Genomic DNA, 13061 nt, shown 5'->3' with positions numbered 1-13061 from the left:
ATACTTGATTCGACTTTAGATATTAAAGACGCCATTACCGTCATTACTGTTGAGGTCGAAATACGTATACTTGTGAAAAATGCAAAGAAATGGAATTAAATAATTCATAACAAGTGAAAACATTGCACTAAATAAACATACACTTTTCTTTTCATCGAATTTGGTAAATAATGTTTTATTATTTCATAATTTTTGCAGAATTTATTGCCCCTTCAAATTGGAATTTTCGGCCAAAACATATTAGAGGAAGACATAATTTTATTCGTAACGTAGCGTATTCGTAACGGCCTTATTAACTTCATATAAAAGTCAATTTTTGTCACTGCAAATGCAATTAAAAGTCACTATTTGATCACTTTTTCTGCAAATGAAAGTCACTATTTGGTCCCTTTTTTTGACAGTGTTGGTCACTAAAGTCATTATTTTGAGCGGCATTGAGCGCTACCAGCCCTGAATACTTCTTCTCTTCCATTTATTTAATTTTTTCAATTCCTGTGGAGGATTCCCTAGGAATTAAAAAAAGGAATGCCTCAAAAGGGGGTTGGGGAGGAGGAAGAATTTCCCATAATTCCTGCAGGGGTAAGCCCTTAGAACTCCTGGAGAGAGATTCTGCAGAATTCCTAAAGATGAAAAAAAAAAGATTTTTTGTCAAATAAAGATTTTGAAAAAGAAAAAAAAATTGAATGGGAATCGAACCCGGGGTAATATATCATTCTATGAATTTCCCAGAATTCATGGATCAAAAAATTCGTTCGACATGCATTGTGAAATCTGCCATGGCGTGACCCGCTGGACTTGCCAATCCTTATGGACACCGTTGTGCCTTTACTAGGGATTGAACCCCCACATGTTAGTCGTAAAACTAACCGGGCAGTTTATTGCGCCAAATTAATACGAAGTGAAGCCCATTGCTTTGCTGAAGCCTGTTCGTTTTTATGCCACTGAACACCTTCGATCGAGCACACTGATACAATAATTATTCTCAGCAAGGAATATTATTTATGGAGCATATGACCCAATCAACTCTATTTGCAGATAATTTCAAGAAGCATATGCTTTATTTGACTTTAATTCATCAATGGAAGCATTTCGGCAACGTTTGCGGCCATCACATATCTTCAATTAATGGTTTAGTATAATTTAATTTCAGATGAATACAATATTTGTAATGCACTAGTAAGGCACTAACACCCGAGTAGACGAAAATAGCTCAATAATATCAAATGTTGATAAAATAGCAAAATGAGATATGGATTTGATTGATATAAGAGATAAAAGATCAGACGACAATATCAATATTTTGCACCAAAATATCATGAGGAGATCAAGTTATGCTATTTGTAATAAGTGATCAATATCATGTGCCATTAATTGGTTTTTATCCATAGCAAATCTTGACATTTAAATTACATTTCGGAGCAAATTTTTGATATTGTTGCCTGTTATTTTATCTCTTTTCAATATCATGTTTTGTTATTCTGCTCATGGCTTCTGCCCGGGCACCGATGGGTAGATTAGTCATGGTTTTTACTGCTGAACTCACTGACTCCAACTTGTTTAAAAAAATCTGGCGCATAATATTATTATTTCTACCAATCATAACATTAACTGAGGTCGTCTAATGGAAAATTATATTGAAAGTAAAAGTCTGAAAAGAACTAGGAACAACATTCTATGACTAGCTTGTTCAGCAGCTTATCAAACACTAGAATATTTGCTTCCTAAATACAGCGGCCAGCAATTTTGTTGTAGCATCAGCTGCATTTTTGAACACACCCATTTTCCCCCATATAATTGTTGCTATTTGTTCGGTTTGCATTGGAAAACTTCCCTTTGTACGAACGATAGAAATGATGGTCACAATTTTCAATGATTGTGAGACGCGTGGAGAGCCGAAATAACAAAACAACGCACCCGTACTTAACACATTCGATGGTATCTAAATCGTTATGCATTTGATAACGGCATTGAAATAATTCACTTTCGAAACTGAAGCAACATTTCTTAACCCACTGACAATAAGGTGAAAATAATATGTTAAATAATTTAATTACATTTTGGTTTTATAATGGCCAGCGTCTTGATCTGATTTCAACAACTGCCATGTATTAACCAATATTACAGAGAATGTTACATTCTTCATGGACAATAATATCTGAAAAAAAGTAGTATACAATGTCGCGTTTTATTTTTTTTTATTGTAACTTTCGACGAACTTTTGGAACAAAATTGTCATTCTTATCATCTATAAGTCAGTGTTGTTCAAGAACACTTCATTTTCAACAAGATATTGACACTTTTCTCGTCTATTAAGTACTTGTTTGGTTCGGTAAAACCATGAATGAATTTTGTGCAAATATACTATCGTACAATGGTACGATCGTCTATATACATACGTTGTCGGTGTTGATGACAAATACGTAATGACGGTGATGATGATGATCACTACAGTTGAGAATGATAGAATTTTTCGAGGAAGGAGGTAGGACTGAAGCATCTTGTTTTCCCAAGCTTCCGATCGTACGCTGCCAGGAAGCTCGAAAGCGTAGAAGACGTATCGTATCGGTAACTAAGGAATTCTCCAAGAGAGCTTTCGTACATGTATTCTTTTTGTACAGGATGACCTTCAGGCGGCTATATAATAACGACAGGTTTTCCGCCTTACGAGTCACTTCTAATCGGGTATTCTCGCACTTGTAATAGCCAACGGGTGAGACGTTTTTGGCGGTTGATCGATCAACTTCTACCGGGCGTGTGCGGATTTAGTACTTTCATTCTTTATAAGATAATAATTTTCGGAAATGCGTTTTCCACAAAACAGCGTAGTGTGGTCCGTTGCGGTTATTGTGTATCTTCAAACGCCTGCAAACACCCAGATCAATTGTAAGAAGTTGTTATATTTATATTGAGTTACATAATATATCTGGTTACATTAATTTACAATTGTATTAAAATCTATACCTTTTGATGGCAGTAGTTGCAACCTGAACAGACTTGAACTATTTTTGAATTATTTTTACAGCCAAATATTTCTGTCTAGATGACCGAAACTTTCAATTGATGACTTAATTCAATTTAACGAAAACTTCAAATTGTTTCTTTTTTGCTTTACGATTAGCCAAGTGGCTCACGCCACTATGGGGAAAAGGGTGGCCAATGGCCATTAATCAAAAAATTTGCTATCTGCAATTTGTCTAATTTATATATCATATGAAAGTATACACCCTAGATCAGATAATCGGAAAATATTGAAGCGCTGTGTTTATTCAGTCAAAAGATGTGGGCTGGCAAAGTGAAAAAAGCTGATGAAAATAAAAAATCATTCCTTACTTTGATTAGTATGTTATGAAGTAATTTTTTCTCCAAATATAAAATTTTATATACCATTTTCAAAGCTTAAAACCTTAGCTTTTCGAAAGTTTGGTTTGTTTTGCACGCAAAGATTAATATTCAAAAGTTGTAAAAGAAAAACTTTAATTATCAAAATTCTTCGCTATTAAATGGTCCCAAATGTCCCCTCATATGTAAATGGGGGATTGAAATATAACCCTAGTACCACCTTTCAGTGAGTGATTTGCGCTTTTACGAGAATGATGCAATCAAAGTTTTCTTGAAAATTGTGGTTTTTATTCTATACCGCGTAATGATTAGAAAATGAACAACATTATCACAAGAAATATGATTGTTTGCAATTTTGAGCTTGATTTTTTTTTCTTGCTTGACATTTTTTAAAGGTTAACGATGCCCCTTAAAGGGTTAAAAAAGGTTCTTAAGCATTCCTTCACATAATATATGTTGCATAGAAACAGTTTTCATTGAAAAAAAAATTTTGGCCGCCCATTTGTATGAGAATTCCCCATAGTGCCACGGCTCCCTGAATATGTCACATATTCTTAAGTCATTTTATAGCATTACCTATAGGGCACTGCACGGAAACATCTCTTTCGGTTTCGTTCCTCATAAATTTTGACGTTTACTGGCCTTGTTGTTTTCTTATTTCTTTGCAGTGAGAAAGGGACAAAGCAGTCCGTGCAGTGCCCTATTATCATTCGAATACTACATTCTTCTGCAATACAGGTAAACTTCGATATAACGTACATAGCGATTTCAAAGTTTTACATTAAATCGAATTGTACGTTATATCGAAGCATGAGTAATATCATCCTTATTTTACACTACTTAAATGTTGTACTATCATGTACTTTATGGGCGATTTTTTTATATAAGGCTCAGCTGGCAATGTGAAACAGCTTTTCTTGTGAACAATTCCTACAAACTTGTTCGTTACTAAGAAGAATGACCCGAAGAATTGAATTCTTCATTTTATTTCTATATAAAGCACAGGAAATAAGAGGCTAAAAGGCACAGGAAACACAAGGCTTGCTTTTCGTTGCACCGTTTGCATGAATATTTATTTATTATTTAAGTATCCGCTTTCTTTAGTGGATTCAAATTGGGCAAAGATTTCCTAAAGGGATTTCACAAAAAAAATCAATTCAAATGATATTTCCAAACTATTTTCCATAGAAAATCCTAAAAAATCAAACATATTCTCAGAAGGATTTTTCGCTGGTATTACCGAAAAACATTCTAAAGGAATTTACTCATAAATGTTCAAAGAAATTCTGGAAATTCCGAAGAAAATTCCAGAGGAATTTCCAAAGAAATTTCTGAAAGAGTTGCTGAAAAACTAAGGATTATCCTAAGTAATTTCCTGCAGAAAGTTCTGAAAGATTCGCAGAAAGTTTTAAAGGAATTTCTGGAGGAATTTTTAGCAAATCCCGATTTTTTTTTTAAATTTTGTTAAAACTCATATGGTAATATGTACATTATGTGGAAGATAATGATTTGAAAAATGTATTGGATGTAACCACTTTCCCTTCGATGGGACTCGAACCCACGACCCTCAGTTCGCTAGACTGGTGCTTTAACCAACCCTAACCCTAAAAGTAGGCAATTACCAAAAATTGGAACGCGCTGTATAGGGGATGCATGATGCCTGATAGAACTAAAATTTTCAATAGTTTTGCGTTGATACTCAAACTTTTTAATACTACTGGCAAATTGGTAAAGTTTGCGAAACGATTGATATATAAATCTTTAAAATCCATTGAAAGATAAAAGGACTATTAATGTTACAAATCTTACATGATTTCGTGACGGTCCCCAATTTAGAAATTTTCATTTTACACCCTGTATCCGAGTCTTCTCGTTAGACGTAGTTTACCTAGTCGTCTTTGTGCAACGTAAAATATTCCCAGAAAAGGAAATATCAAAATCAGTTATTATTGATCTGTTGAAAATGCAAATGGTAAATGAATAACAAACTTTTTTATGATTGCAAAAGGTGTTCTTCATTTGTTTCCCCCTTCTTTCTTACAATAACATATAAATAACAAATTTTACTATTATAACAAAAATTTATCTTGGAATGGTATTGTCTGTTTTTCATGAATAACATTAGAATAACAAAATCTGATATCACAGCAAGAAAAATAAATATCAATCAATAAAGAAACCCGGGTATAAGCAATAAAGGGTTCTCCACAAAACCAACATTAATTAGCACTTATGGAAGCAAAAATTTTATGAAAGAAGAGTTTTCCATAAAGCAATCAAAATGATCTTTTGAAAAAACACAAAATTTCCATAAATAAATTAATATTAGCAATAAACAATCACAAGATTTTTCAACAAAATAAATATTTTTTCCACAAAAATTTAAAAACTTTTCACGAAAAATCAATAAAGAGCAATAAAAAATATGAAAATTTCCATGATGAATTATAAAAAAGCAATAAAACAGAGCATTTTTCATAGCTGACCCCTTCTTTAACAGCGTTTATTGTTCATGGAAAATCCAATCAATTCTATTGCTGTTTTGTATTTTTGTATGGAAATTTTCTGATTTTTTTTATTGCTCTTTATTGATTATTTTGTGGAAAGTTTTTTATTTTTTGAAGGAGAAATTTGTTTTTATGAAAAATCTTCTGATTGTTTATTGCTAATATTAATTCGTGTTTGTGTGTTAATTTTGTGTTTTTTCAACAGATCATTTTGATTACTTTATAAAAAATTCCTAATTTAAAAGTGCAATTTTTGCATTCAAAAGTGCTAATTTGTTATTGTTTTTTGGAAAATTCTTAATTGTTTATGGACATATTGCATTATTCAGGAAAATTTTATATTTATTTATTTCTTATATCCTGATTTCTTTATTGGGTACGTATTTCATGGTGGTCACTAGAAGAATACCCATCGTGAACCCTTCATTCAGGGTCCACTTTTCATCCCGCGCTGCAGAAAGTCACATCGATGCATAACTTACCGTTCTGTCCTCTGAACATTGACACTTGTCGTTAGTTCAGCAGAACTACGCTTAGTATCGCTAGAGACACTAGCAGGATATGAGCGTTAATGAAGGACCTCTAGCGTTAATGAACCGGGAGGTCCAGTCCACCGCATACCCGCTGAAGTCACCTGCCACTGTCTTTAAACCAATTAGCTTCGCGCCAACGTTATCTAATACCCTAGTGTACTGTTATATTCTCTATCTTGGAGTATGGTAACAGCTACAAAAGTAAACTCCATTTATCTTTGCTAAAACGAAGTCCACATCGTCAGGAGATGATATTAGCTCCTATGATCACTCTTCCGAACTTATCCGCAACCCAGATGCCATGTTTAGCTGAGATGCGGTACAGGTCGGACTGCAAGACAAAATCAGTATTATTCTCGTGTACCGACTGTTGTAGCAACGCTTGCGTTTCCGATTTAGTTGAGCTACCTGTATGACCGAGACCGTCTGTTGTCTGCGCCCGGACCACAGATCAAACACCTCGGTTCTGCCTGGCAGGTGTAAGCCTTGTGACCTTTAGCCCCATCCTCCGGCAAATCCGATCAGGACCTTTGCAGTCATATGAATTATGCAGTTGAAACAAGCCTAAGGTTATTGGTTTGCGCTCATCGAGCATACTGACCAACCCTAGCAGCACATTCCAGCCCGAATTGGTTGCAGCAACTCAAATGTGACTAAATTCGATTGCACATGGGTCACAGACACTTTTATGCAACATGCGTGCTGCTCGGGAATCCACCTTCAGCTTGGTCTTATCCAGTACCTTCTTGGCGTCATACAGATAGCTACCCTCTGTCTTCCTGCCGTGACCATTGGATGGTGTTCTCTTGTCCTCTTCTAAGCCATCTGCGCTTTCTCCTTTTTTGTGGCCTTCTCTCTAAATTCGGCTGTCCTCATAGAGGTAGGTACTGGTTTCCGTCGTTCCTTAGGATCGTCAACCAGCTCAACATTCCCCGGTAGAACCCAGTAGCCTTCCGCCTATGCAACACAGGATTGGCAATAGCTCCCTTCAGGTTGGCTGCCATACCGACCTTACTAAGCCATGCTTCAGTGACAGCCATGCGTCTGCGGAGTTCCGCAGTCTGACTTCCTGCCAGCTACTTTTCTTCTCTCCTTACTGAATCTTCGATTCGGACTTCTTATGATCCTTACTGTACTTCATACATGATATTCTAGAAAGGACATTATTACGTCCGCTATATCCGTAATCACCTCAATTTTCTGGCCTCCGCCCTCCTTGCACTATAGGATTTCGGGCGGTCATTAATCGAAAATGTCATGTCTTCCGAATTATTTTAAAATATTTTCTCTCCATTGTCAATACTCTAATTAAGAGAAATTCTGAATTTGAAGTCTCTAGGTGCACTAGTTCCAAAGATATAAGGTGGCAAAGTCAGAAATGGGTAAAAAAGTTAGCAAATTTTCTGAAAAAATATTTTATTTTCAACTATTTATTGAAATATTTTTTAAATGTTTTTTCTTCAATGTTAATTCATAATTACAAAAGTTATTGTATAAGCTTTTAAATGGTGTGCAAAACTAATGGTTACACTGTGAAAAAAATTGAAAAAAATGCGGAAGCAATATTTTTTCAAAAACGACGCTATTTTCAACTTTGATAGTGAAGAACTTTTTTTTCCTCAGGAATCCCAGGTTCTTTTATGATACACATCAAGGACAAAGCTTCGACTAAAATGTCCCGAAAAGAATTTCTTGCCAGTATTTGCAATTAACAGAGTTAAGTCACTCTGATTTTTTTCATTTGTTTTTACCGTGTTTTGCCTCTCTCGTACTCCAAGGTTAATGCTCATTCCAAAAACGAATGTTTGATAGAAGGCCCGGAGACCCCTAGTGGTATATATCAACTAACTCAGCGCGAAGAATTGAGGTGATGTCTGTATGTGTGTGCATGCGCGTCTGTATGTATGTGCGCAAAAGAACGCAATCGCCATTTAGACACTTATTTGTGTCCGATTTTCTCGCAACAAGTTTCATTCGACGGGAAATCTAGTCCCATCGTTTCCTATTGAAAATGGGTCAGACTGAACTATGCGCTCAAAGGGTATGGTCAAAATACATTTATTGGTAATAACTTCGACTTTATTTATAACCATTTGAGCTCATTTAATTAACTTTTCAAAGGAGTAAATGAATAAAACCCCCAATGCAATGCAGCACAACGGTAACGGAAGGATTTAACAGTTCGCTCATATATTTCCTGTCAAATTTTACCGTTTCCGTCGCCATTCCGCTGAAATGCGTTTGGGGCTTGAGTGGTTTGAGTCATTCTCTAAACCTAATTTTCTGAGCTATTCATTAGCTACTGATGGAGAACTAAATATGAGATTTCATAATATGTAAATATTTATAAATCTCCTGGAATCAATAATTCCCGACATGTTTATTGCAAAAGTAAAGACGAACAATATCTTAGTTAGAACGGAGCGTATGAAATTCCTGCTAGTGTTCATGAATGTCTGGCTAATGGTAGGGAAATATTTATTCACTCATCTACACTTTGAGGTTCACTGGCTGAACAACCAGCGGAAAGTCAATATAAACAGTTGAAGAAATTTAGAACTCATAATGCAAGAAAATGATCAAGAGAGGCAAATGTTGACATTTTCCTTCGTGCCTTACATGAATCAGATCCATTTTAAGCTCGATTTGGATAACGAGGAGACGTTGGAAAAAAATTTTCACTTAGTTATTCTTATGCCATGCGTAATTTTGTAATATTTGAAGATTTTCAAAAGTTCTTTATCTTCTAATACTTTAGATGAATTTATCTCATCTTCCATCGTTGATGGAATTGAAGAAAATATCATTGAAGACTTAAACCTTGACACAGAAAAAGAATGATGCTGTATATAACTTGTAGAAATCATGAAAACAAATCAAAAGTAATTCAAATAGTGTTGTTATTTAAATTAAAAGAATTTTGCTTTTCGGAAGAATGGAGCATTCTTACATTCCACAATGAATGTCCACATTTTTTGAGAATATATTAATCTCATTTTTTGAATAACTTGTACACGTAAAAATGTCATGGGATTGCGATTTCTAATTTGCTAATACCCTTTTTCAAAAGTTATTTTCAATTCTGATTATTTGATTAACATTTAATGCTTTATGATGTCCATAAATTGCTGAACTTAGTTTTTGTACAGCCCCCTTCCTTCTCCTTAAGAAAACGCACGAAATTTCAACTTCCCAAATAGGTTTGCTTTGTCACGTTAATCGAACCTATGAAAAAAATAATTACGTAATTCATAGACGATCCCCAAAGGGGGGGGGGTTGGAAATTGTATATTCATGCTATTTCGACCATACACAGCTAAAACTAAGTGGAAAATCACTTTAAAAGTCCAATTTTATTTTTGACCGCTCGCTTGTATGGGGATCCCCCATAGTGCCTTGTGGCTATTTATCACTTCCATGGTGATCTTGGTCAGGGTAGCCCCAACCATCTTAGTATCGATTGGCGATTCCTCTGTCCTGCTAGGCTGTTTGCTATCGGCCAAGGCCTGCCAAGGCCACTTCTTCTGACGAAATGATCCACCTTATCGTCAGACGCCTCTCCTCCACATCACTTGATTTTTTGTTGTTGTTTTTGTGTCGCCATTGGATGCCACAAGTTGCTCGAGAAAATAGGTCCGCCACGCCAGGGCTCCGCAGTAACGTGGTGCACGTTTTACTATGGGGGTACCCAAGTACCCCACAGGATCCATTAGCGGCCTGCCATTTCATTCACCCCTCATACCATGCATCGCCTTGCCACGGGCCGCTTGACAAAAGCGACAGATATCATTCTGAACTTGTCCAATGTTTTTCAAATGATATCTGCACGGACAGTGCCCAGTCACTAGACCAGTATATGTACAAAGAGTTCGCTTCTTCAGCTCTAAGAGCTTTTTAGTGGCAATTGGATTTGAAATAATAAATCTTTTTTTAGCACTTTGTGGCTATCATCCAATTGGTTATTATCCTTTGTGATTCCCAGCTCTTAAGTTCCATTTTTATTGCACTGTTTGATACACCACAAAATGGTTCAGGGCCTACAAGCTGCGAATTGGAACCCTGCTTTGCGAGATGGTCTGCTTTTTCATTCCCTTCAATACTACAGTGCCCAAGAACCCAATACAAACATACAGAGTTTACAATGATATGGAAATGCTAATATCATCTTCCAAACTTGGACGTACATGTTCATGATAGCATTAGAGGCGAAAGTATAGAATTGATAGTTCCGTTAGGATACGGCAGGCATGAAGAATGTTTTTATAGAAGTCGATTTGAAAGCGAGCGGAGGGCAATATTTGTGATGGCACATATCACACGACCTTCCTTCTGCCAAGCTCCCGTATGAAGGGGGAGGGAAGAATATCAGTGTGGAAGCTGATATATCTCCACTGGCAAAAGGAAGGTGGTTTGACTTGCTCATATGCCATCGCGTGCGGAAGGATTTGCTATCGACGAGTACTGTCTCCAAATTTCTAATATGACATCAGCATTTAGTCGAATAGGATTTTTATTGCACAGTTCTGTTTTCTCATTGGTCTCGATTGTATCATATGCGGCTTTGAAGTCGATTAACAGATGATGTGTGGGCGCGATGTATTCACGACATTTCTGCTATACCTGACGTACGCCGAACACCGTGGTAGAGTGTTCACTCATAAATTCCGTCTGGTACTGCCCCACAAACTCTTTTGCAATTGGTGTTTTTTTTTTTTTGTTGGGGCGTAGAACCACTGCGTCCATTGAGTTGAACTTTTGTGGTATACCCCTGATTACTATTAACTATTCGCATCTTCTAGGTTGATCACCATTTGTCAAGTAAACAACCTAAGACGCGTATTTTCCCAGTCCGGTATAATTGAGTTAATAAAACCCACTACCTTTCCAGGATTTGCAGTCCAAATATCTCCTGGTTGCATAAAGCCACTATTTAGAAATTTAGATCTACCCTTGTACAATGCATCACAACTGCAAAGCAGATGTTCCGAGGTTTCACGTTCCATGTTACAGAAACGACAGATATCATTCTGAATCTGGCCAATATTTTTCAAGTGATATCTGCTCGGGCAGTGTCCGGTTATTAGGCCAGTGAAGGTGCAAAGAGCTCTCTTGCTGAGCTCTAAGAACTTTTCCGTTACTTTAACATTGGGAATTATAAATCTCTTTGATTGAGCACACTTTTCGGCAACCAACCAATTGGTCATCAACCTTTGTGCTTCCCAGGATTTTAATTCCATTTTTATGGTACAGTATGATATACCGCAGAAAGGTTCTGGGCCAATAAACTGTGTATTTGAACCTCGTTTCGCAAGCTCGTCTGCCTTTTCATTACCTCCAATGCCACAGTGCCCTGGAACCCAGTACAGATTTACGGAGTTCTCTTGGCACACCTTTCGCAATGAAAGAATGCAGTCCCAGACAAGTTTTGACGTACATTTAAAGCTACTCAACGCTTTGAGTGCCGCTTGACTATCTGTGAAAATACAAATATTTGCATATCTATATTTCCTTTCCACACAGATATTAGCACATTTCATTATAGCAAAAATCTCCGCTTGGAACACCGTTGGATAGTTTCCCATTGCCACTGAGATCGCTATCCCAGGGCCGAAGATTCCTGCACCCGTTTTGTTCCTATTTTTGAGCCATCTGTGTAGAATTTTATGGAACCGTCTCGAACAGTGGGACCTCCGACATCCCAAACCATACGTGATGGTTCATATATGTTGTAAGGAATGTCATAGTTCTCCACAGGTTTCATCCAGTCTCCATTCATATTCATCACTGGCCCATATTGAAAATTTTGTGAAATACTCAAGTGGCCCACTAAATCGCCTGACTTGAATAACTTCAATCGTTTAAGTTTTTGCATATTCTTTAATTGGTGTTAGTCGACGGGGAGAGTACCTTGCAGGTAGCGTTCAGCAATGTGATTGCGCGGTAGTTGCTACAATCCAGCTTATCGCCCTTTTTGTAGATGGGACACACGACACCTTCCATCCACTACTCCTGCGGTAAAACTTCTTCCTCCCAAATCTTGGTAATGACCCATTTGTAGTAATTAACCGACTATAAATATGTTCTAATACCGGTTCTAACCCTAGCAGCACACTTGTTTCACGTGGGTTACTGCAACTCACATGTGACCGGATTTAGTCACAATCAAGTTGATGCAACTATTTTTGTCTGATTTGTGCTGCTTGGGAAGCTTCGATGCAGAGTACACGAACTTTGTTCGCCAATGACAGCTGTACGGGGCCCTTGGGAAACACTTACTTACTTGATGGGCTACAGCTCTTCGATGAACCTACGCCGAATGGAGTATCCTTCTCCACTGGACTCGATCCTGGGCCAATCGCTTCCAGTCGCCCTGAACATTGAGCGCCCTCAGGTCCTCTTCAACTGCAAAAAGCCATCGTGTACGCGGCCTTCCACGAAGCCTGCGGCCTCTTCCGGGTTCTCTATTAAATATTATCTTCGCTTGACGTTCTTCCGGCATACGAACAACGTGACCAGCCCATCGTAGTCTGCCGTGTTGTCTAAGCTTAATAATATCCAGCCCTTTATTCACCTGGTACAATTCGTGATTCATGCGACGCCGCCAGATACCGTTCTCCTGTTTACCGCCGAGTATTGTCCGCAGCACCTTACGCTCAAACACTCCGAGAGCTCTCCGGCCTCC

The 13061-nt window shown here is 37.2% G+C and overlaps 1 protein-coding gene across 1 annotated transcript in view; it reads left to right on the top strand.

Moving 5' to 3' along the window:
• Positions 1-2693: 2693 nt before the first annotated feature.
• LOC134205340 (trypsin-1) overlaps positions 2694-13061 on the top strand; it is a 49523-nt gene continuing 39155 nt past the window's right edge. Inside the window, exon 1 of the mRNA XM_062680509.1 lies at positions 2694-2883. Within this exon, the coding sequence (XP_062536493.1) occupies positions 2802-2883 (82 nt within the window). The 5' untranslated portion in view covers positions 2694-2801. The remainder of the gene's footprint in view (positions 2884-13061) is intronic.

This window comes from Armigeres subalbatus, chromosome 1, assembly GCF_024139115.2.
Source record: "Armigeres subalbatus isolate Guangzhou_Male chromosome 1, GZ_Asu_2, whole genome shotgun sequence".
NCBI lineage: Eukaryota > Metazoa > Arthropoda > Insecta > Diptera > Culicidae > Armigeres > Armigeres subalbatus.
This window is presented reverse-complemented; position numbering and strand designations above follow the sequence as displayed.